General features: G+C 45.9%; 5 protein-coding genes across 5 annotated transcripts; 3 read left to right on the top strand and 2 right to left on the bottom strand.

Moving 5' to 3' along the window:
• Positions 1-664: 664 nt before the first annotated feature.
• On the top strand, positions 665-1,723 carry BDV27DRAFT_63678 (uncharacterized protein). Its single transcript, XM_032077161.1, has 2 exons — positions 665-1,227; positions 1,346-1,723. Exons 1-2 carry the CDS (start codon positions 1,143-1,145, stop codon positions 1,456-1,458), a joined length of 198 nt encoding a protein of 65 aa, XP_031921877.1. The 5' UTR covers positions 665-1,142; the 3' UTR covers positions 1,459-1,723.
• Positions 1,724-3,995: 2,272 nt separating this feature from the next.
• On the bottom strand, positions 3,996-5,314 carry BDV27DRAFT_163253 (cyclin-like protein; the record flags this gene model as incomplete). The annotated part of the gene is made up of 2 exons (XM_032073522.1): positions 3,996-5,039; positions 5,102-5,314. 2 exons carry the CDS (start codon positions 5,312-5,314, stop codon positions 3,996-3,998), a joined length of 1,257 nt encoding a protein of 418 aa, XP_031921876.1.
• A 7,795-nt stretch (positions 5,315-13,109) lies between these two features.
• Positions 13,110-13,560, bottom strand: BDV27DRAFT_137130 (uncharacterized protein). Its single transcript, XM_032068929.1, has one exon. The coding sequence runs from the start codon at positions 13,424-13,426 to the stop codon at positions 13,157-13,159; it is 270 nt and encodes an 89-aa protein (XP_031921875.1). The 5' UTR covers positions 13,427-13,560; the 3' UTR covers positions 13,110-13,156.
• Positions 13,561-17,002: 3,442 nt separating this feature from the next.
• ura7 (small subunit rRNA maturation protein UTP4) lies at positions 17,003-20,450 on the top strand. Its single transcript, XM_032077160.1, has 3 exons — positions 17,003-18,288; positions 18,343-18,575; positions 18,642-20,450. The coding sequence occupies exons 1-3, from the start codon at positions 17,232-17,234 to the stop codon at positions 20,214-20,216; spliced, it is 2,865 nt and encodes a 954-aa protein (XP_031921874.1). The 5' UTR covers positions 17,003-17,231; the 3' UTR covers positions 20,217-20,450.
• A 170-nt stretch (positions 20,451-20,620) lies between these two features.
• On the top strand, positions 20,621-23,645 carry BDV27DRAFT_137125 (F-box protein). Its single transcript, XM_032068928.1, has 4 exons — positions 20,621-22,482; positions 22,540-23,022; positions 23,168-23,317; positions 23,437-23,645. Exons 1-4 carry the CDS (start codon positions 21,337-21,339, stop codon positions 23,566-23,568), a joined length of 1,911 nt encoding a protein of 636 aa, XP_031921873.1. The 5' UTR covers positions 20,621-21,336; the 3' UTR covers positions 23,569-23,645.
• Positions 23,646-24,055: the final 410 nt, after the last annotated feature.

Here is a 24,055-nt window from a genome sequence, read left to right as displayed (position 1 = left end):
TCTTTTTTTTTTTTTTTTTTTGGGCCTGAGTCATGTTCAAGCAGAGGGGATTGTAGTAGAAGGCAGCGAACTGGCAAGTCGAGCCAAACAGAGGGCTGTCACCGGTTGATGGATTGATTTGATTGAAGATAATCATTGACCATCATCCCTACGAACATCCCGTCAACGATGCGTCGGTAGTGGCCAATCAGGGACGGGTGTCATGGCCATCCGGTTCGCCGCCTCGTCTTTTTCGAGCTAAATTTAATTGATTTTGATTTATTTTGATTTATTTTATTTTTCTGCCCCTGGCAGTAAAAGCAAAAAGAGAGGCGGTGGAGTCAGAAAGTCAATGAATGAATGAATGAACTTTTTGGATCCTTTTCTGATCCCAGATTCCAGAACCTTGGTCTTCTTCGCGTCGAAGGTTATTATTAGGGAGCATTATTTATCCTTTTTTAATTTATTTTTTAATTCTCTATTGCATTATTGGGGAAGAGAGATGACGTCCCTCGTTGGAAGTGGTCCCATCATCCAATATGCTATCCACATCATCGCCTGTTCTTGGTATAGTCGCTCAAATCACTGCAAGATGACCGATCTCTCGCGACCCCCAATGACTAGTTTAGTTTCATTTTCTGGATCTGTTCTGTGCCTTTTTATTTAATTTTTAATTTTATTTATTTTTGACTCTGATTTTTGATTTATTTATTTTTAATTTTGGGTCTAGTTTTCGAAGCTAAAATTCCTAAGATGATCGATTCTAATCCCCTTTGGATAGATTCTCCCATACTTCCCCATACTTGTAGGAAACCTACAAAAGGCCACCCTCGTCCGCTCCCCATAACCCACTTCAAACCATTAAACAATCAATTAATCAATCAAGCTTCAAAGACTCTTCTGTGACAAACAATCCATCATCTCTCTCACACCTCCTTCATCCTCCTGACCTCATTGTTTTTGCCTACGATTGCCTGGGCTTCTAGACTTTGCCTTGCTCCGCCACTGACCTTACCTTATATACCTCCTCTATCGCCCTCTACTCTCTGCCTTGAGTACTCCATATCATATCAATCCCTCTTATCTACTATACTACTCTCTTCGCTGCAAACCATCCTCTCGACTTTCCAAACAATAATAACAACAACACATCCACCACCATCATGCCTCATAAAGTCAACCAGTCCAATTCTACTCTGGCAAGCACTGGCAGTAGCGGTGACCGGGTGGTTGTCACAGACCTGCGAGGTATGTAGTAGTGCTACTTCTGACTCTTACTATACATGATGTTCCCCGTTCTGCACCCCGGCCATTATCTCCAGTTTGCACTAGGGCTGTCACTAACGGAACCGTTCTGGTGTCATAGGGTCCAACACAGGTCCACGCCGAACGCAACCTCCCGTCGTCGTTCACAACCAGGGGGGACAAATATATGACGAAACAAGACCATCCGATTGGGACAAGCAGCGGTGGAAGTAAACAACGAACGGTGCCAGCGTTTGGGTTCTGGTCACCTGCTGCTGGCCAGCGGGTGTGAGACGGGCTCTTAGTCAGCTGATTATCCGCGCGGCTTTCCCAAAGTGAGGCGAGTGATCGGCAGCACAACTTTCTCGTTTCTCTCATCTTCCGCGTCTCTCGTTCGAGACCGGCAATCGGCGGATACGCTCTCTCTCTACATTCTGGGACCGCTCAAGTCACCGCAACCATGCCCCCTGATGCTGGTTCCCACCGTGGCTGACCGTTCGTTCATTGAGGTCCCCTTGTTGGGATCCCCGGATTCCACATCCATACCCTTGTATACATATTACTGATGCCATTGTACTTTTACGAGCTTGGGTTGCCGTTTGTTTGCTTTTTGTCTTCTTTATTGCCCTTTCCTTGTGTTCCTTTCCCCCCTTACCCGTCCTACCCTATCATTCAAAGCACATGATACATTCCCCCGGAATTGGCATGAACTCTGTGGTTGTCGCCCTTCCCTTGTTCTCCGGTTGAAGCTTCGAGGTACCAGCGCCCTTGCATCTAACCATGCAATCATCCAACGAGAGAAGTCCATTAAACTTCTTCAGCAAAGCGGTGTACCTACCGGTGGTTGGACCCCCGACACCATGAGCCAGTTCTGATCCCCCTTCCTTCTTACCTTCGTTATAACGCGTGTATATTACCCTTTCTTTTTGCTTTCCTTTTTGGCTACTATTGATTCAGGTCCGGCGTACCGCATAGCGTGGGGAGATTAGGGAATAATCTCAGGTGGTTGGCTATTATTATTATTCTTCTTCTTTTCACTTTTCCGTTGGGTACACATCAGGTCATGTCATTGTCACTCACTCCTGGATTCTTTCTTGATGCTGGGCATTGGATTGAATTCCAATTCAACTCGCTTACTGGATTATCATCTTACGCCCGACATGACTTGATGGCTTTTTATTTTTGGATCGAAGGACTATTACTATCCTTTATTATATCTCTGTTCAATTAGTGATATCTATTGACACATCTATGCTTGTATAGTATTTTCGGATATATAATATATTATTATTATGTGAACTTTGAATTTCTCTTTTTTTTTTCTTTCCCTTGATTATTGTTCATAATAAATTAATCTATTTTTGACCCTTGAATAATTGGGTAATCAAAGTAACTGTCAACTGCCGGGAACATTCTTTAGGGGAACCCTGAGAAGAAGGTGCGCTGTGCCCTGGGGACTTTCAGGACGACATATCGTGGGTATATTTCAGACCAGGTGGAAGGAGTTTAACAAGGCCCGGCAACCCGGCAGGATAACAAAGGGACATACGGAGTACGTACATACATGCTTTGGGACCCAATAAAGGGGGGACGGTCTTTAATCAAACTCCGGAATACTTACCCGGGTGGGATGAGCAGGAGTAGATCTTAGTCTATGTAATAAATGGGTCCCTTCTATAATGCGATGGAAATGGCTTAAGGTCTCGTGATGGTTATCTCCTACTTCATTGATCCGTGACTAAGGCAGAGAGGAATAACCCTCCGCAGGAGATGTCCTTCATAAGGTATCATGTATTGATTTCTACTACGATCTTTTCATCGTAGTAGTATACTATGCTCATCTCATCTCAGCTCATCCACCAAATAAATAAGATACTCCCGGGTGGTTTGCTGGGAGTCACAAAAAAAGGGTAGGGTTCCAAGTAGAAACAAAGAAGAGGAAATCTAGAGAAAGCAGAGAGGCAAATGTGTCCAAACTGACACGGAAACGCTCAAGTTCATCCACCTGTCCAAATACCTTCTCGCTGTCCAAATCATTAGGGTAACAAAAGCTATGTCAACACTTTTTACCTCGCAGCTTTTGTGTGGAAGATTTTTTTTTCACTGGCGCTTTTGCTTTTGCTTTTTTTTTGTCTTTTTCTGGTTTCGGTCTTTTTTCTGCTTTTTTTTTTTTGGAGGGGACCTCTCTCCATCAGCCAAGATTCCGAATGGTGCAGACGACGTATTTCTCAGCCTGCGAAAGAAAAAAAAAAATATATTCCATGGGAGGTGAGAGGTTATGCCACATTAGTGTATGTATTTGAGTAGGATGGGGAAAGTTCGGTCAAAGGGGGGTCAAATATAGAGTCTTCAGGTTAGCAAGCACAAACTGCTACCTGGGTGCCGATGAATGGGATTGAACTCCAACAAGGCTGAGAAACGAAAGATCACATATGAAATAAGAAATGATTTAATAAAAAAATGTAAACAGGCAAATGCAATTTAAGACTCAAACGGCTCGCGCTTGCAATGCTAGATATAAGAATGAGATGCAACTTGGAACTCCCAAGGGATGAAAACACAAGGAAATGGGTATGCCCTTTAGAAAAATGATAATGCAAAAAGAGAACAAAGTTTCGATCGCATAGGTAATCGGTCGAGCATTGAGAATATCAATGATAGACATAAACCAGATCGAGCACTTATGCATATGAAGCTCAATGCGACGATGTAGTTATCCACTAATGTATTGATACACTATTGACGGAAAGCACCCTACTGATTTGTTGATTTCAGTAGCTAGTGGTGAATGACATTTGTGGTTGAAGGAATTGTTGCCCCTGGGTGAACGTGGCCTCTTGATATACATGAGAGTCCACATATTGCATACTCGGTGGTGGCGTAGGGGAGGGAGAGCAGGCGCTCGTCCCTGCGACTCCTTTCACGAAAGTAGTGCTTCCCCCATTAACAAAGGCATCGTTTTCGGGTGTAATTGGCGGCGTGATATATCCGTGGGGCATGTTCGACGGATGGGGAGCCTTCTGCGGAGTAGCAAGACCAATTTCGCCTTCGTACGGTTTAGACTCAGCGTTGATGTCTGAAGGTGGGCTTGGTGGGGTGCAATTAGCGACCGAAGATTGACGAGCCAAAAACTGCTCTAGAATCTTTGAGACCCTGGAGAAATGAGCCGACGAATATTTCCGGAACAAAATCTGAGAAGGCTGATGAAGCTGCTGAGACAAGCCGACCAATGTCATCGAATCGTATTGTGAAGCCCACTCGGTGTGGCGAGGCTGTGGTCTATTAAGAATACACCGCGCAAGAGCTAATGAAGCTCTAGCAAGATCAGAGGATGGCTTGGACACAAACTCTCTGTGAAACAAAGAAATCTCTGAGATGTACAATGCCATGTGTTCGACCTCGGGATCGTATGGTGTGTCTATGACAGCCATCTGAAGGAAGCTGTCCACAGTTGGGTGTCCAATTGTCCAACCCAAAGTCTGCAGAACATGCCACTCCATCTGTGTGAACATATCGTCATCATACAGAGAGCAGCACATCGATTTGAGTTCCTTGATAGTAGGTACACGATCCTTCTTGTCACCATATTTCGCTGCAATAAGCAAGGCTGCACACCCAACCAATTGATAATGCCTCTTGTAGACCACACGCTTTGAGCAGTATCTATCGAGGAGGTTGATTGTCAAGAAAAGGGTCGAGGGCAACAGCTGGAAGGCCGTGTGGGCTTCGATTAAGAAGTCGAGCAAGTAAGGGCGCATAAACCACTGAATCTCCGTTTGGATATCGATCGATTCAACATCAGGGAGGGTAGATGCCTGAGACGATGATAAGATTAGCCAAGAGCGACTTAGATTAATTAGAGTATATGGTAACCAACATCCATGTCCAGCATGTGAGACAGAATATCATCACGGAACTCATCGCTGGCAATTTTGGACAGCTCATCCGCAATGGCATACTGGCGCTCGCGAGCAATCAATTTCGCGTGCTCCTTTGGGTCCATACGAGGCGCAGGGAAGTCCTCGTACGATTCCACAAAGAAAGTTTCGCAAGGCTGATAGCTGGACGTAGGACGCTTATGATAGGCCATGATGTCGAATTATGTCTATCTCGACGGTGATATGATTAAAAAGAGTGGACCTGATCAGAGCCGAGTCTATCAGGAAACGACGGAATTAAGAGAATGACAGTCGCCAGATTATTTCGAATTAATGAGCGGAATTAGTTGGGAATATTAAAGACCAGTGCAAAGACGATAAGCCTGTATACTGGAAAGGAGAAAGGGAGCCGGACAACCAGTTGAAGCCTTTCGTGGCCGGAGCTAAAGGAGAGACTGTTAGTAAAGGTATTATTAGATATTAAAAATTAAAAGCCTTGAGAGAATGACAGGCTGCAAAAGTCAAACAGAAGAAAAAAGAAATGTAGAGAATGGAGAGGTAGACGAAGCAAATATGCGAGGTTAAGGAAGGTCGATGAAGGAAGGTAAAAAGTCAAAAGAAGATTGGGAGGTGATAAGGGGGGAAACCCGGGGATAAGAGTACTAACCCAGATTAAAGCCTTCGGGCAGAGGGCACGGTGCAACCCTTACCGTGACGGCGAGTCTGGCATCTAGGCTGGGACAAGATGAGATGATCTGTCACCTGTGGACTGTAGGATACCAGTTCAAAAGGCGAAGGACGACTGAACGTCTTCACCCTAGGAACCGGCTTATTGGGGTACTCCGGAATGTGGAAGGGGAGTACAGGCACGAGCCCTATGTAGGGATAGGGAGATCGTCAGGGGAAGTCAGAATGCAACAAGAATGTTACGACGTACAATTTGCCCTCCGGTGTATGAATGGTTCTTGTACACAGCCGAGATATTGCAAACGGAGCGTTCAATGACCAGTTCCACAGTTAAGGGAGTGAGGTCAAGTTGAAGCTGAAGGTATCGGGGGAAAGATCAAAATCGGTCTCCTGGAGCAGGAAGAAGTCATGTTAGCCACTCAGTCCTTTCCAGATGTTCTGACTTTCTGATTTCCTCATTTAAATTGTGCGTAAGACTTCAATTGCGTGATGTTGTTGTAGCTTGGGCATGTCATAGGTTGGAGTGGTGGCCAAAGTATGCACGATATTGACAGTTTCCATGCTCTCCAGAGCACCTGAATATCCCTTGAACCACCCCGGCCATTGAAGAATGTGAGCCCCTCTTGCAGATGATATGAACGGCTGATGAGATAATCTTCATCCAGAACGTAGGACCCGCGTTATGAAAGCACCCTAATCTTCCAACCTCACGAGAACCCGTTATTCCAACCAATTCTTATCATCTGAGGCTCTCTCAACAGGTCGCCCACCTGCCCCGATCTATCCGTTGTCTAATCGTGAAGAATTGTTGAAATCCATGTGCAGGAGGCCAATTGCTCCATGGGAGAGCACGAAGTTTCGTAGGTGTTGGTTGCAACCGATTCAGGTTTATATGCAATTGTCGGTTTTGAACCATTGGCATTCACCAACATATTGGGCGTATTCACACAGTGAATTTTTACCAGATCCATATCGATAGAAGACCAACGACACATGCAAATATCATTCTAGTCTTGTCCCAAGCACACAATTGACGCACGAATGGGGGATTGGGCTTAACCAGGGAAAGGGGAAAGGGAAAATTCTCTCACCTCCCAAGAAATCACCACAAAATACAAATCATATACACAAAAACGCTTATGACAGAAAAGGAGACGAAGAAGAAAGATGGAAAAAAAAGCCCTTCTTGGTCGTTCTTCTAACCGGCAGAAGCTTGATCAGGGGAACTCAACGTCGACGTCACGGATCGGACACCGGTGGTCAGGGGAATCGCCGTTTGAGCTAACAAACGCCGAAATATGAGGACGTCGAAGCAAAGAAGCTGACGGACACGGCTCGACTGGAGAGCTAGTGCAACGGGCTGAAGATGGGGTTGACAGATATAGACAATTCCGTCAACTGTATCCTTGCCGGCAGACCAGTCTCAGATCTCTCCAAGAATTGGCGGGAGGCTAGAAAAGGAGGAGGGGGGGAAGGAGGAAAGGGAGAGGAGGCGAAGATGGAAGGAAAGGAGGAGAGAAAAAATGAGGAGGAGTGATCTCTCTCCAGGCGGGTGTAGTAGAGGAAAAGAAAAGAAGAGAGGGAATCAGAAATGGGGACAAGAGTCGGAGATAGAAGTCTCGAGAGTCGCTGCAGGTTACCTCTGCCCACAGCGTATGGTAAAGCGTGACGCTTTTCCCGTATTGAGGATCGTGTTTAGTATTCCCAGTATTAATTAGCAGTAATAGTAATGTGAAAGGACCGCGTAAGCGTATGGTTCGGTCCTTGTTTCAGAGCCGTCTCAATTATACCTAACCTCGCCGACCAGCGTTGGCTGAGAGTTCGACGAACGGACCCTACCTTGCACCTCCTAGAACTGTAGGCGAAAAAGCATGCCATATCCAGTAGTTTGTGAAACAATGGAATGATTTGACCAAATGACGCCTTGCCTTGTCTCATGCCTACATTTCCAACCACCAGTGACCCATCAAAGGATATGGTGGCCGGGGGGTGATTGGACTGAATTACTGAATAATACAGGATACTGGTTTGAATAGGAGTTCCATCAATGCTGAGCACCGCAACAATAGTCGTAATGAGGTAGGTAGCTATACTACTAGTTAGTCCTAATTTGCAGAACCTCGCATAGGGCATTATAATAGTACGGAGTACTTGGGAGGGAAGTCTGCCTAGCGCAGCCTAAGCCCAGACAGGATCGAGGGGAGCCCTTACTGAAGGGCGAAAGTTAATACCGTTGATACGGCCAGGTACGTAATTCCAGCCGTTTAGTAAGGTACCTGGTACCTAGTATTGAGTGACCGGCCGTATACGGTACAAGGTTACTTACTACCTTCTACTAATTATCTCCGGCTTTCTGTGTCGTTCTTCCTTTCGGGGAGCCAGATTTTTCGTATCAATGTATAACAATCATCGACTCTCAGGATCCATTGAGCCCTAGATCAAGCCAGGGAAATACATATCCTACGTTACAATGCTTGCTGACGGTCGTATTCCCTTTAATATATTCTAATATACATTCAATAACAGGTCTTTGTTCATCTATACAGGACATAGTTATTATTTTCTTATTTGAATTTATTACTATTTCAATTCTTTTTTTTTTTTTTTCTGTTATTTTTCGCTCTTGAAGGCTGCATCTAAACTCTCTAAACTGCACCAGCGCTCCTTCGGTGGGCTTCTCGGTGGGGTGATCTCCGTCGTCACCAACCAGTCCTCACCAGCCATTGACTCCCTTATTCAAGCCAGGAACACCTCGGGTCCTTGGCTCAGCGACCACCTTTTCTTTCTTTTTGATTTTCTTTTCTTTCCTTTTTTTTTTATTTTTTTTCACCCTTCCCATTTCTATTAGACCTGCATCTTTGGGCCCTAATGTGTAAGCTGCGTCTCTGTAAACTACACTACTGTAGGTAAGCCAGAATTTCATGGTACTTCCATTGCACATTGCGGTCTGCAGCAGAAAATCACGAATAGTTATTTTTACGCCTCTTCCCTTTGTAAGGAATTGATATCGCTATGAAATTCCACACTAGATTATGGAGTATGTGTGTAGATAGGTACAGTATACTGATGGATAGATCCATGTCATATATTACCGGCTATTGAGCGTATGATGAAGTCACTTTTCCCATTTGATATTTTGGATAACCCTAGACTAGCCTCTTCCTAGTAAATTCAAGAATCGTAATGCTATTTGATGACTACCCACATATTGCGGAGTAACCGACTTTAGTTTTCAGCTGCTGACGGTCTGTAAATAACCATCAATGAGTGGTTCGCTTTTTACGACGCACTTCGGTAGAGGTATGATACTACGTACACATACATACATACATACATACATGGAAGCGGTCGCGTCTCGCCGTCATAGACTGCTGACTGGCTCAGCGCCAAAACCACCCTGACTTCTTGCCCACTCCATCGCGTGTCTCCTGCAGCCATTCACGACCCGTCAATGCCATCTACGCCCCTCGCCCGAGCTTATGTATGTACATCCCCTCGACCAGTCGACTAGAGTTTTTGACACACCCGGAGTCTCAACCATGATTTACCGTGGAGAGAATCATATGTCAAACTTTTTCTTCCGAACTATGTATGAACACGACACGCTGAAGCGACGCGATATTCGGTTGATCTCGACCTTTGAACCTAATTTAACGACATGAATCCGCTACACAGGATTCTCTTTAGTGATTGGCAGGGCTTCTTTCATCCATTATTCACATTATTGACGTACAGTTCTTCAACACATGTTTATCTCGTCATTGATGTTCTATCGTGAACGGAAACCCAATAGAAAGGAGGGGCTACCCTTGCTATCGTGACGTGTGGACGATCTCATCAAAAACCATTGTTTTGCTTCCTGCGCATTTGTACAACTTGTAGGGAGTTGGCACTTTTCTACGGGACACATGGCTTAGCTATCAATAGTCCGGGGAGACATGCTGTCACGACACCATCATTATCGGATCCTCACGATCACAGACAGCACGGCTACAAGTATTCAGCGGAAGCTATATGCGTGGTGCCATTGGCGCCACGCAGTTTATCTGCTACCATGCAACATATCCGGAAATACCCTGTTCAGAAAGGTCTTGTCAAAGTTCTAATTCTCGACGCCTATCATCCAGTCAATGGCAAATATTTCTCCAATTAACGGCGTTGTGCTACCCCTTCTTTCATCGCTAGCTCCAAGAAGACTCGTGAGATTTGGCTATGGATGCAATTTTATACACAGACACTGTGATACGGTGCAAACAAAGCAAGGGGCGCAATTGACTGGCTAGGAGGGATCCATTATCAAATGCCCGTCTTATCCGATTCTAACTGTATCTATACCTATTTTGGATATAAAGTAGCCGTCCTATGACTCTACGTACTCCGTACTCTCCTCGGGAAGCTTTCATATTCTGGACCGGATATGATCTCCGGGCTTAGTTTGTAGGCCATCGCCATAGTTCGGACAAAGACTATAATATCCACTCTCCATATACGTACACGCCTCCCTTCGTAAATGGGCAGTGGCTGAGGTGGCTGGAAGCAGGTTAAGTTCATTTCCCCCACATCAAAATGCATTACCTATGTAACTGGGGGTCTTATAATGCAATATGGTGGCTATCTTATCCCAGCACTAGGACTCATTATTCAGCCCGGAACGGCCATGTCCTTGCTTGGTATTCGGGGCGATCACTTCCACTCTCCACTGGCGTTGTATCGGCTCGACCCTCGGAAAGCATGTGCATCTCTCCCGACAAAAGTCGAGAAATTAATCCGTGGTACGATCTAAGTAGACTATTGAAAACGGGACAGCCGCCTTTCGTAGATGGGGGTGAAATGCACGATTGCGTGTGCTGCCGATAAATCGCCCTACTTCATTCTTCCGAGTGTGCGCTATCCAAATCCGTCGTCCCCAACAACAGTCACTATAGCCCCTTATCGCAATATTAACCCATCGTAGTTAAACCAATTACTTAAGCCAGGGATACCGCCCTAACTAATTAATGCTGAATGACTTACGGAGTAGCGACTGCGTCAGATAGGTACAATGAAACATATATTGCAGGGGTAAAAGGGGCACTTGCTAGCAGGGTTGATTATCCTAAGCCCTCGAATTTTTGAAGCGATGGCAGGTTAGAAACCTGGCTCCATGTCTGTAGTTAACAATTAGAGTACTTAGGTAATTTCAGTGCAACTTAAGTTCGAAATTGTCTCCTAGTAGAAATATCAGGCCATTGTGACACAGACAGAGCTTAAAAGGGGGGAGGGGCGCAGCTTGTCAGTCTACGACCTTCCATTAGTAGAAGTTGATCGGGAGGGAATACTTTGTAGTCTTCCTATATTAATCCCTTGGCCATTCGTATTGTGATGGACAACCTCCAAATATGGGGTAATTACTAGGGACGTAGTGGTGTCCTTGCCTAAAGTAGCAAAGAGTGGCATTGCCGCCCATGTATCATTTCACCGACTAGTAATATGTTCGATTTCATCTCCTTTAGGAAATAGCTGAGGGTGGCGATTCCGCAACAGATCGATCAAAGGGAATCCGTTGGGAACAGATACATATTTTATTGCCGACATTATATGGGAGCCATATCTGCATATCTCAATTTTAAAGTGACTTGGCTACTTACGCGGATGCTCGAGGTGCCTTTTCCGAGATAATTATAGACCTCTCCTTGCCGTGTACCTGCAGACCTTATATTCATTACTTACTTTCTCTCATCATTCACACACTTCTACTACTTGCAGTTGTCCTTGCCCGGTCCCATGCATATTCCACCTATACTCAAATCGCTCAGGATGTGCATACTTGCTGTTACCCAAGATGGTAGTACGATTATGGATTTTTGATGTTGGTGCAACAAACGGATCCAACTTGGTGCAGATATATTTCGTACTCTCAGGCGTATATCACTGTTTACCTTGGTGTTGATTCAAGGATTGTAGACCTTTTATTTTATGTAATACATGTGCTCTGGTCTGTCTGTATCTATACGTGTTAAACGATAATACACCAGATTTCTTGATGTATCATTGAACCATCCCGTTGAACATGACCCAAAAGACTAGGCTGAAAACGCAGTGGAGGTATGACAATAGTAGCCCGGTCTGTAATATAGCGTTTGCAAAATATCACTCTTTTTTTCATTACTCTATTCTATCTAAAGTCCTAGTTCACTGCGCCATAAAAACACACCGCAATCGAAACGCTGAAATTTTGTGGCAACCCACTGCGGATCTCGAAAAATACAGTAGCAGAGGATACTACTTCCGCCCACTCACCTTGCCACCTTGAAGCCGAACATGATAGACCGCCAGGCATCAGAAGGGACATACATAAAGATCATCCTTGCCTGCGTTCGGTTGCCTAGAGGCAGAAGGGGACAAAGAACGTAAATTTCTACCAAAGGGCAGTGGTTCAGGGTTAATTAAGCAGCATTTTCATCCTCGAAGGAAACGCCAATCTGCAGCCCCGCAATTCCGGCAAGTCGGTCCACCTACAAGAACGAATGTTCAACGTTGGCCACTTTTGTACATACAATACGCACAAAACGGCGGTAGCCGGAAGTAGCGGCTGCGATACTCATACTAAGCGAATCTGGATATGTCGGTATGAGAATATGGGATGATGTGGGCCTGGTAGGGCGAAAATTGGGAAGAAAAAACCTGTCAACAAGCGGTGTTCTGGAAAACCTGAAGAACTTCATAGAATTGGTACATATGTCAGATTCCCGTCGCATATTGGTCCAATTCGTTCTACGGCTCATCTACGGAGTATAGTCGGTGATCTGATACATATCCTGGCATTGGATGAGTCGAAGGATGTCCAATACTCTGCAAATAATTATCTTATACGCACATGGCTGCACATCCTTTGATGTATCTACACCTTGACTGTGCGTATTGAGTATATGTAGATCCGACAAACGCAAAAAGTTCCCAGGTTTTTCTCCCTCTCTCTCTCTTTCTTATCGTCGCCATTTCTTTTCCTTCGTATTATTTCTAGTCATGGTTCTACAGAGCATAGATATCATTATTATTTGCAAGATCACAGTGGTACTACGTGGGTCCACTACGTTCTCTCCTGACAGTTCTTAAGTCGGCATTCCTTTTATGGTGGTGGACGAAACACACTTGTGCCACCAACAAGAATCATGCGGCAAGCCCTTGGTCGAAACCATGCAATTGCCACTTTACTCGTATAAGCCGCATGTCTGTAGCTGATCAAGTGATCGAACTTTTACTTTAACCTTCAATTTCTGTGTCACAACGCATGCAGCCATGTATCAATATTGCTCCCGTTCCGAATGACACTTGACGCTACGGTAGTGTGCCCTACGATAACCGACGCACTTGAACAATTGAGGCATTTACATCCAGCATATCGCATAGTAATCGTTTCTAACAAAGTGGGAAACCCATGCAGGATGTGAGCCTTTAATATACTCGATCAGCGAATGAAGGCCCGGCTGATTGATAACGACTACTAAGCAGAAACGCGAAAAGTCAGAACCTGCAAGACAATATGACCGTTTGTGGTAAGGCTGTTTTCTCACGGTTGGGGCAGCGGAGAGCCTCAACCACGGTTCATATTTTTTTCGTTTCCTTTTTAGCTGCGTTCTGACGGCATATGGAGGCATTTTATGTCAAGTTAACCATTCGTTCGTCTTGTTAGGCGTACCCAAGTACGTTGTACTGTATGCCGAGAACGATACGGAGTAAGGGTTTGTACATACAGACATGCTAGAGGAGAAAATGGCTTAGTGTGAAATCTACGGTGGATCCGATTGTAGTGTAAATAAACGACTCCACATTTAACCCCAATGCTCTAAAGGGAAACAAAAGCAAATGGAAAAATGGAAGAATTAATAGACTATTATTCAGCTAGTATTTCTCGATGTTTCGTCCAATGATGGGTTGTTAAAAAAGAAGTTTACCCTCGGTCATTGTTTAATTGTGCTATTTACAGCAAAACTACATATAGTCCAGTAAGTAAGTCTGTTGCTTCACACTTGTCACAGGATCGCAGAAAAACAAAGAGTCGCGTGCGAGGCACAAATACTGCGCGTTCTGTTCGTTTTTCTCTCTCTCGACAGTTCCATGGCGTCATTGATTGACTCGCGTCCCACGTTTCGGCTGCCCCGGCTTGGAATTATGAGCCACGATCATCGATGAGAAATTAGGTTCCAAGTCATTTCTATTCTAGGTAATCTCTTCATTTCAATGGTTGACGCCAGAACGTCTCCTTTCTTTACATCTGACGCTTTCCTCAAAAGGCGTCGGACTTTCGCCCTTCACCACACCATTTGGCCGGATCTAACAGACACACGGACACTACTGATTTATCGTCGGACAAGCCGCGTTTCCATACCTACCATTTGTCCAAGTCCTTGAGCAGTGTCGCGGGTCCATTCTCCCCCGAAGTTAAGGGGGTCAGAATGACATAAAGCGTAATCTGGCCGCGATGCTTGGCGTGGACTCCAGAGGCCCTTTATGCGCGCTGATTCGATGATCGCCTGAGCAAAACCAGCGCGCTTGTTGCCAAACCGGCGTGTGCTTTACCCTCCTTGATGTTCTCCAGTAATCCTGGTCTAGAAGTTTACTTCCCGCGTCCGTTCGTGCCTTTACAACTGGGATGGGACCCGGGATTGATTGGTCCGGCGATAGTTCATCAAGCTAATGGCTGGTTTTCCCACTTTTCTTGTCCACATGTTGGATTCCTTGCAAAGTCCCCGGAAATAATATATGGGCCTCGCCTGCAATTGGATATGTGCCACGCAGCATATAAGACTGCTAATTTCGGCTGACACGCCTGGACCAATACATCAGCCACCTCCTGAATCGAATCATACATCATAACCCATTATTACTAAAGATAATCCTGATAGCTGCACACAGTACTCACATGCGTTGTTCTAATTGATTAACGGAAGCCTGGATCCGACCGTCTTACGCTCCTACGCCCTACCATGGGATTAGGTCTTTGACCATATTCGGAATCCCTATCAGTTGAAGGCATACGGCTACTGCCTTCTGTTGTCGAATACCTAGTGCCCATTCCCATAATTAGAGGCGTTCGACATTAGTCTCTTGCCGATTGCCATTGATACCATGCTGCATCGTCTAGTCAATTGACCTTGATTAGCGTATAAACAAAGCAGTCGCACTACTTGGGGACTGTTCAGTACTAATAAACGAGGGACCAGCGACGGCCAGTTTCCGAAATGTGTTGCATAATGAACCTATGCCACCACGCAGTATGCAATGACCGCGAGAAATCGTCAGTTAAACGTAAACACAACACACCCACTGCTGCACAGTCAATCCTGGTCGCGACTTTGATCTCATTTAGTAGAACTCGCGCATAAGTACTGCGCCATGAACGCACGCTGGAATCTGGTCATCAACCATGAGACGATGGTCGCGTAGTAGACGCCACCAGGGAAAAGAAGGTAAAGAAAGAGCTCCGTCATAACTTATCAGAAACACATCTGCAATTGAGTATGCCCTCATATTTACATTCAAAATGGGTGTCGCATAGTTTCATTGAGCCATGGATCTCATCATCTTGGGGGTCGGAAATAGAATAGCCAGGATTTAAGCGGAATTGGTTTTATTGAACTATTTTGAGCAATCATGGCGAATCAACCGAAGATCTGAATAATGAATGCTTATCTCCCGGGGATTGTCTTCGACCGGTTTGAAAGCGGCGTCGTCTGAATGTGTGCGGCTCAGGTTGATTCCCGTTCTCAGCATGGATCGTGCCTATCAAACAACACCCCCGCAGGCGGACAGCGCGAGATCGAATTAAACTGCATATCGCCCATCTTGGGGCCACCCCATTCAGCTGAGCCTGGTGAATCTATCGGAGAAATTCAGAGAAACCCTTCCCCACTCGCTAACAATCTCTTGTTTCTGAACACTCGTCCTTGATGTCTACGAGGATAAGGTTGCCTAGTCATACAGATGTACCCCCTCTTTTTGACCAGAAGACAATTGAAGCCCAGTTCCTTGGAGTCTCCACTGCTTAAACTCCGTGAAATTGACTCTTTTTGTGGTGTGGCACCCCGGCAAATCTTGGATCATTGTGCCCTATCACATCATTCGAATGACGGAGACTGAATCACTAGCCATCTGCTGGTGACATGCAATGCCGGAACTATAACCGGGGCTTCTCTGACGTGGCAGTCCCTCTATATTAAACGGACCTATATGGGCCTATCAAATACGATGGACGTGCGGCTGTTTATTACTGATAACTTTTAGGTGAAATGCGACAAGATTTACTTTTGCTGATACGCTCCCTTGAACCGGCTTGCACCACGGTAATTTGGAATTAAGAAGCACCTACTGTTTTGCATGCGTATGTTGCTTACATACAGCACTTTGCGTTACGCGGCTTATGTGCTTCAAATGATAGGGGACATGCATCCCTTGACTACCGGCGTGCTTCAAGAACCTAGTCGTATGGTGCTTTGACACACCACGAAAGTGTACCACAAGCATTCGAGTAACAATAATAGGCTCTGCAATGCCTATTTTCCCTGTCAACACTGCTTGGCGTTATATTCTGAAACTGTACCAGGGAGTTGGCCATACTACATATTGGGAGTTCGCCAAGAGGAGTACCCTTGATATTTGGTGTCCCATAATGCTGGACGCAAGTTGCCTCAGTGCTTCCTTCAGTCAGCTGAAACAAAGAATATTTGCATACTCGTCCTCGAGCATTGACTCTTTGGAAGCTCCTTGGTGCGGTGCCTAATTGTAGCATTCGCCGGAGTGCAGACTGGTCTCTAAATCATGGGATGGATCATTTTGATATTTTCTTTTTCCGTGTTAATGACATGTACTCGCTCCTCTTCTGTTGGATATTATCTTGTCACGTTCAGAATTATTGTAAGGAACTGAAAGAGATGCCAAATACTAGTATATTAGTACAGTACATACTATGTAAGCTTCATGATCGTACATCGATTTGCTCTCCTAGTCGCAAAGGTGCTGGAATGATGCTTTTGTAATATTTGCGATCTCAGTTCCTAGAGAAGAATAGCGAGAAATTAAGTAAAGAGAGCGGTCTTGTGCCTTGCCTAAGTTTTCTTTGATGCTCTACAAGCAACCAACCTGAGAATCACGTGATACAAACACGTTTGGTGGAACCTCCGCGGCGCTAAAAATTGTATCCAAAAAAAAAAAAAGAAAAAGAAAAAGAGAGAGTGATCGAGGCCACCACCACAACAGTGACATATTTGAAACATCTTTGACCTTTTCTTTACCAACAACGGAATGATTGTATAGCGTTTGGCTCTACAGGTTGAGAGCCGGGGTAGGTCTTTTTCTGCTCTCCAACGAGGATCTACTTCAATTTTTTTTCCCTTTCATTCTATTCAAGCAAGAAGCTTCGTCAACTATTAAACTCGATTTTACCGCATTACGCCATTAATCATAATGGATATTCACCGCTGTCGCTTCGTTCCTTATAACCCTCAAGCGATCAATGCGCTCGCGTTCTCCCACCCTCCGTCTGCAGAACTTGCGGGACGTGGTGTCCCTACCCTCCGACTTGCAGTTGGTCGCGCAAATGGCGATATTGAAATATGGAATCCATTGCGCGGCGCATGGTTTCAGGAGACAGTTCTCCGTGGAGGAAAGGATAGAAGCATAGAAGGACTTACCTGGACACTCGATCCATCTGAGACTCTCCCCGATGGTTCAAAGATACCCGGACGACTGCGCTTGTTCAGTATTGGATACTCGACTGCGGTGACTGAATGGGATATTGAACAGGGGCGTCCCCTGCGTCACTCAAGCGGAAATTATGGCGAGATCTGGTGCATAGCGGCTCAGCCAAGATGGCAGCCTACGAAACGGGGAAAGGATGGCAAGTGGCTGCCTCCAGCGGAAGGAGAATACACCGGACAACACCTCGCCGCGGGATGCGCGGATGGATCTATCGTGATACTGTCTACGGCCGACACTGATGTTAGGTTCCTTCGTCTTATGCGACCTTCTACAAAGAGAGCCAGGGTGCTTAGCGTCACCTTCCAAGATCGTAACACTATTGTGGCCGGCTATGCAGACAGCTCAATCCGTCTGTTTGATATTCGGAATGGTCAACTCCTACGAACAATTTCTTTGGGCAAGGGACCGACGGGCGGTACGAAGGAATTGCTGGTCTGGTCTGTGAAGTGCCTTCCTGACGGCACTATTGTTTCTGGCGACTCTGCTGGTGAAGTTCGTTTCTGGGACGGCAAGAATTACTCGCTTATCCAACGACTCCATTGCCACTTGGCTGATACTTTAGATGTTGCTGTGAGTGCCAATGGAGATACAGTTATTAGCGGGGGTGCGGACCAAAGAACAGTTGTCTACAGAAAGAAGGTTGGAGAGAAGGGCGATAAGAAAGGCCGGTGGGTTGAGGTGATGCACCGGCGGTACCATACCCACGATGTGAAGACCTTTGCTGTCTATGAGACGAAGGACATCAGTGTTGTTGTTTCTGGAGGTAGGACTTGATCTCATCTTCCAAGCGTTGGCAAAGTTGGCTGACAACAACCAGGACCTGACGCCACACCGGTTGTTTTACCTTTGCGTGAGTTCGGAAAAGAGCACCACAGAAAGCTATCGAGTCTGCCTCAAATACCACAGCTTGCGTCTTCGCCTTCATCTCGACTGGTCATGAGCTTTTGGGATAGAGAGATTAGCATTTGGCGCCTGTTCCGCGGTCCCACTTCTTTGCAAGAAAACCTCGATGGGCAAAGGCACAGATTAGTTGGAAAGGTCCTGATCCAGGTATGTGAAGGTCACCCAGTATCGGCGCTCATGAAGTTGATTGCTGATGGACTGTTCGCATGATAGGGCGAAGAGAATATCACCTCAGCTATGCTATCTTCCGACGGAAAGATCCTAGTTGTTGCTACAATATCCAGCGTCAAGGTATTTTCTGTTCGGCGGCGCAAAGGCGATGAGAAAGGAACCCTCCGCATACAAAAACTTGATATACCGTCTACACTCGCTAATGATGGAGCTCGAGTTGTTACCGTTTCCCCCGATAGTCGGTGGATCTGTGTCGTTCGTCCAAACAGTGCTACCTATTTAGCCAGGATCAAGCCTGCTTCGTCGCCTCAGGAGAAACCCCAGGTCCTAACTCAACTCGTCAAACTTAACAGAGCTGCCCGTCATGCTCGCTATGAGAAGGCTTCCCATGGTACCCTGGGTGAGTACGAAAAGACCATCCGATGCGCCGTGTTCTCCGAAAACAGCAAGATCTTTGCAGTCGGAGATCTCTCTGGGTGTGTGGATGCCTGGTCGCTGGAGAAAGCTGAATCAAAGACCTTGACGAAAGCCAATGCTGCCGAAGACTCCGATGAAGATTCTGAAGATGAGGATGAACAGCCAGTGGTTGACGGCGAGCGTTGGACTCTCACAGCCGCTGAATCGCCAATTCCTCGTCTCAAGTCTGGCGTACTACTGTTGTCCTTCCGCCCTCTGAACCAGGCCGGCAAGAAGTTATTGGCCGACGGTACTGGCCAGGACTCTAAGGTTGAAAGCCGGTTGATGGCTCTTACAAGTGAGCACCAACTGGTGGAAGTTGATGCCCTTGACGGAAAGCTGTCGGATTGGTCAAGGAGAAACCCCAAGGCTTTCTTACCCGCAGAGTTTAGAGGTGTAAAAGATCGCGCGATGGGCTGTGTTTGGGACTTGAACGAGGCCCGTGAACGTCTCTGGCTCTATGGTACCTCTTGGCTGTGGATGTTTGACTTGAACCAGGACTTTCCGTCTCCGGAAGAACTGAGTGCTTCTGCAGATACTCATGATGATGGACAGGATTCGATGCAGGTTGCTAAGAAGTCTTCATCCCAAAAGCGCAAGCGTGGGCTTTTGGATGATGAGGAGAACGACAGAAAGAAGTCGAATACTGGTGCCGGTGACAAGATTTCATTAGCACAGTCTGACGTTTTCTTTGGTTCCAAAATCCGCAAAATCGTAGGAAACGACGAGTCGAAGGCCGAATTGATCTCTGTCGAGAAGGAGCGTCCTCGTGGGGCAGATGAAGATGATGAAGCATACGATCATGATGAAGCTTATACAGCCCGCCATGATTCTAACATGGCTCGCCTAAGACGAGGAAATCTCGAAGGAAACGACGTCAGCACCCCCAGGAAGCAGCTTAACAAGACAGCTGTCAATGGCGACACACCCTCTCAGAAACAGTTGGTGCAGGTCGTGGATAACTCACATTCGGCACGTCGCTGGTGGCACACATACAAATACCGTGATGTTCTCGGAATTGTACCTTTACATCCTCAGGCAACGGATGAAGAATCGCAGGAACAGGAACATGAAAATGGCGGTAACTTAGAGGTTGCAGTTGTGGAGCGGCCCATGTGGGACGTTGAGCTTCCTGGTCGCTATGTTAGGGACTATGAGTGATGAAGTCACCTTTAGGTACAGTGCATTAGACCCAACTGAAGATGGAGTATCATGTGCGGGTCGATGTGGCAAGCGATTCATCCTTCTTCGTTTTTCTTTTCTCGCCTTTGAACACTTGTCTGCTGAGATCCCTTCCCAATTGATAGGGCCCCGATGTCTGGCGCTTTTGTACAGGAATATCCATGTCTACTTCTTCGGCTAGCAGGATGTGCTATTTTAGAGACTCATACATACAAAAGTTATTCATACAACGGCGATGCCTGGCCTATAACTTGATCGGCGTGTAGACAACGAGGATGTTGACGTTCGCCTCAGGCGCCGCGCGGCTGGCAGGTGACTTGGCATCAGTCAACCATCTTGTAATTCTCTCTCCTCTTTGTCCATCCATCTCGGATCTTCTTCTTCTACTACTACTGCTGCTGCTGCTTCGTCAGCGTCTTATTCGGCCACGTCATACCTACCCTCTAAGATTTGCAGGAATAGTATTCGTTTGCATTGTTAAACGCTGATGCCTCGTATTGTATCACCATATATACATCGCTTATGCCCTTCCTTCCCAAAGATCTCACCCCTTGCAGTCATTCTGGGTTTAGAGTGGTACACTATACCTCTATTTAATTTTTTTAAGTCCCCTCGCTGTGGGATCGGATTCCTTGAGGAATTACCTTGGTTCCTAAGTTCGCCTCGCAGGCGTTGAGGGTCCCCAGTCTGAAAACCATGATAAATAGCAGCCCGCACTGTATCATCTGTGGTGCAAAGATTCCATATCGTCATCTCACAGTCTCTTGGAAAAGAAACTTTCGTGCAAGTCTGTGCTGAGCTGTCTTTCTATCCTCGATGCAGTGGATTTATCGGTTAGTACTTATGAACTGACATTTATATAGTTCGATGTGATGGTAATTCTCAGTTAGATGGGAAGCCTTTCATTACAGGAGTGGGCAGCTATGTCCCTCCAGAGATCCTTCATAACTGTGCTGCACCTTCTTCTGCAGAACAGCGATGGGTTGATAATGACTTTATTTTGTCAGAGGAGGACACATTTCCTCCGCTGATAGGTGACCGACTCCACCCGCAACCTGGGTTCCTCCTTCATGAGTCGTGCTGGGAATTACTACGAGGCATGCTTCATCCCCACGCCGTTCCTATCCAACGTTTGTACGATATTTGCCTCTCATGTCCAGCACACATAGAAGGATGGTTAGATTGGGGCCATAGCTATGGTGGGCTCATGGATCGACATCCCATTGAGGGTTATCCGTGGGAAGACGTATATATTGCGGGCTATATAAAACGATTCTTATGGGACAAGAGTTCTCCCTTGACGTTAGCCACGTCAGATCCGTCAGACGTATTAGAGGTGCGACAAGCGCTTGTTGACTCTCAGGATAGGCGAGAGAATACGACAATGACCAGTTCAATATCCTCAGTATGGGTAACCACCGCTGACTGCTTTCAAAAGCTTCCTCAAGAGATACTGGAGCAAATCCAGATGTTTCTACCCTCTCGCGGTGTTGCCAATGTTCGTTTGGCATCAAGGTCATTTGCCAGCTTACCACTCACGCAGTCATTCTGGGCTTCAAGGTTTGCTTGTCATCAAGAGCGTGGATATTGCTTCGAGGCTAGGGATCTACTATATAATGGGGCTCATGCACTGCGCAGTAGAGATTGGAGGGCTGTCTACGAAGAAACGGCAGTGACATCAGACTCATCCAATGAGTTAAAGAATCGAAAGCGGATCTGGGGTTACTTGAAGAACATGGCAGATCTAGTTCTTGACCAACCGTTGAGCAGTGAAGGGATGAGCAGGGAGCTTGAACTATGGCCAAAGGAGCCTGTAACAACGTGGAGACCAGTTGGAGGAGACTTTTCCGTACGATCTAACGGAAACTCACCTTACCAAATGAAATGTAGGGTGATATATGAGCAAACCATCTCAATCACCTCTTCGATAAGATCAATCGGGGTTTCCTTTCGGGAACTAAGTGATAAGAAATATGTCTCAGGTCTTCGATTCGTACTTACAAACAAAGAACAGCTTGTGTTGGGCTATGTCCTTCCACCTAAGGAGAAACACATAGAGTTAAGCAGCGAATGCTTCAACTTGAATGGGTTCATCGCCGCCATCGGCCCTAGAGGTGTCATGGCACTCCGTGTTGTAACCGGACAAGGAGAGATATCCAACTGGGTAGGCACGTCAGAAGGCTTGCCGCAGACAGCTCGCCTATGTACCAAGAGAGCAATCCACGCTTTGAGAGGTTCCTTCGATGTGAGCTCAATCTTTTTCTCTTTAAAATGATAAACACCACTGACAGACATGATCAAGGGTTTCAAAATGGTATCTTTAGCTGTTCCCACAGACCTTCAGCCTCTCTTCCCAGATGATACCGGAGGTGAACATCTCCCCCTGCGAACTACAGGGCTTTGGTATCCGGAGATCCCTCCTTTATCCTACCATCTCCAAGATGACATCTTCGCTGGACGAAACATATCTCTCCATGAATACCGCCCACTTGTGTATGTCATGTTTGGCGGAAGACGGGGCAACCTCCTTAAATACCTAACCCGCATTTCAGTTACAGTGTCCAATGCAGTAATTGTGGGGATAGACTTCTTCTACACAGATCATTCCCCCGTAAAGCAACTTCAAGCTTGCCCCTCAACAGCTAGCGGGGACGACTCCGTCAAGATCCCCTTCCTAATTGATGGACCAGGAGGTGAGCGGTTAACAAGTCTCCAATCGGACGGTGATTTCTTCCGAACGTCTGCTGGCTACTGGTCGTACAGAATAAGAATAACATCGTTGAAGGTAAACAAACCCACGATTCCAACTACCAGCACGTGCACATCAAAATCGAGTGACATCATATACAACCAACACATGAAGATCTTTCCCAACAGCAGTCAAGCTGCAAACAGATACAAAAAAAAAATTGACTAACAGTGCATTCTAGATAACGACAAACACAAAGCCGAAGCCCTTCATCTTCCAACCAAGTGCTATTCCAGCCTTGAAACTCCCCGCCGGAGGCTTTCCTCCTCAAAAGTCCAAGAAATCAGAAATACTACCCGGTACTACCTTGACGGGTATGTATTTCATGTATGTAAGCATCACCCTTTCCTTTATTGGGGCTTGTTCTGTGTCCGATTACGTGCACTTAAAATATATTTCCGGGTATGCATTACGTCTACAATTCTTGTTACTGATATGGGTTGGATCTAGGATTCTCAGTTTGCTATGAGCAGTATTGGACCCATTTCTGAGGACTTGAGTGAAGGTAACATTTCGCAAGACACTCGCTTAGAAGAAGAGATACAGGCGCGAATTTTGGGAAAGAAGCAAACCCCAGGGTGATTAACAAGCCTTAGTAGCTCAACTTTCATACCCTACAATATGTTCACACAAATATTACTATTTAATGAAATTCTGTTACAGTTGAACTCAGTACTTCTTTGTAAGGACATGTGCATGGGTAGTTGGATGTGTACAAAAGCCTTTAAATAACAATAGTCCTTCGAGGAAAAATCTAAATGAGCTATATGGATCATACCATGTCCGAAGCAATATGGATAGAAGCAATGATAATGGGAGCCAGCATCATATGAATATGTAACAAAGCGAGAGAAGATAAGAGGGAAACCAAAAGATATCATGATCCGTCAAACTATGTCTCTTCGACATAGAACTATCGAATAGAAAAGTTGGTCAAAATACAGACTCCGATCGCCTTTAACTCTCAAATGGGTTTTCACAGGTGACAGGAAATTAGTTTCCCCGCACACCTTGTCTATTCATTATATGCGTAAAAAATAGCCGGGACCGTATACAGAGCGAAGTCAGA

Source organism: Aspergillus caelatus (assembly GCF_009193585.1).
Source record: "Aspergillus caelatus strain CBS 763.97 unplaced genomic scaffold BDV27scaffold_306, whole genome shotgun sequence".
In the NCBI taxonomy this organism is placed as follows: domain Eukaryota; kingdom Fungi; phylum Ascomycota; class Eurotiomycetes; order Eurotiales; family Aspergillaceae; genus Aspergillus; species Aspergillus caelatus.
The sequence above is the reverse complement of the archived record's forward strand: the minus strand, read 5'-3'. Positions and strand labels throughout refer to the sequence as shown.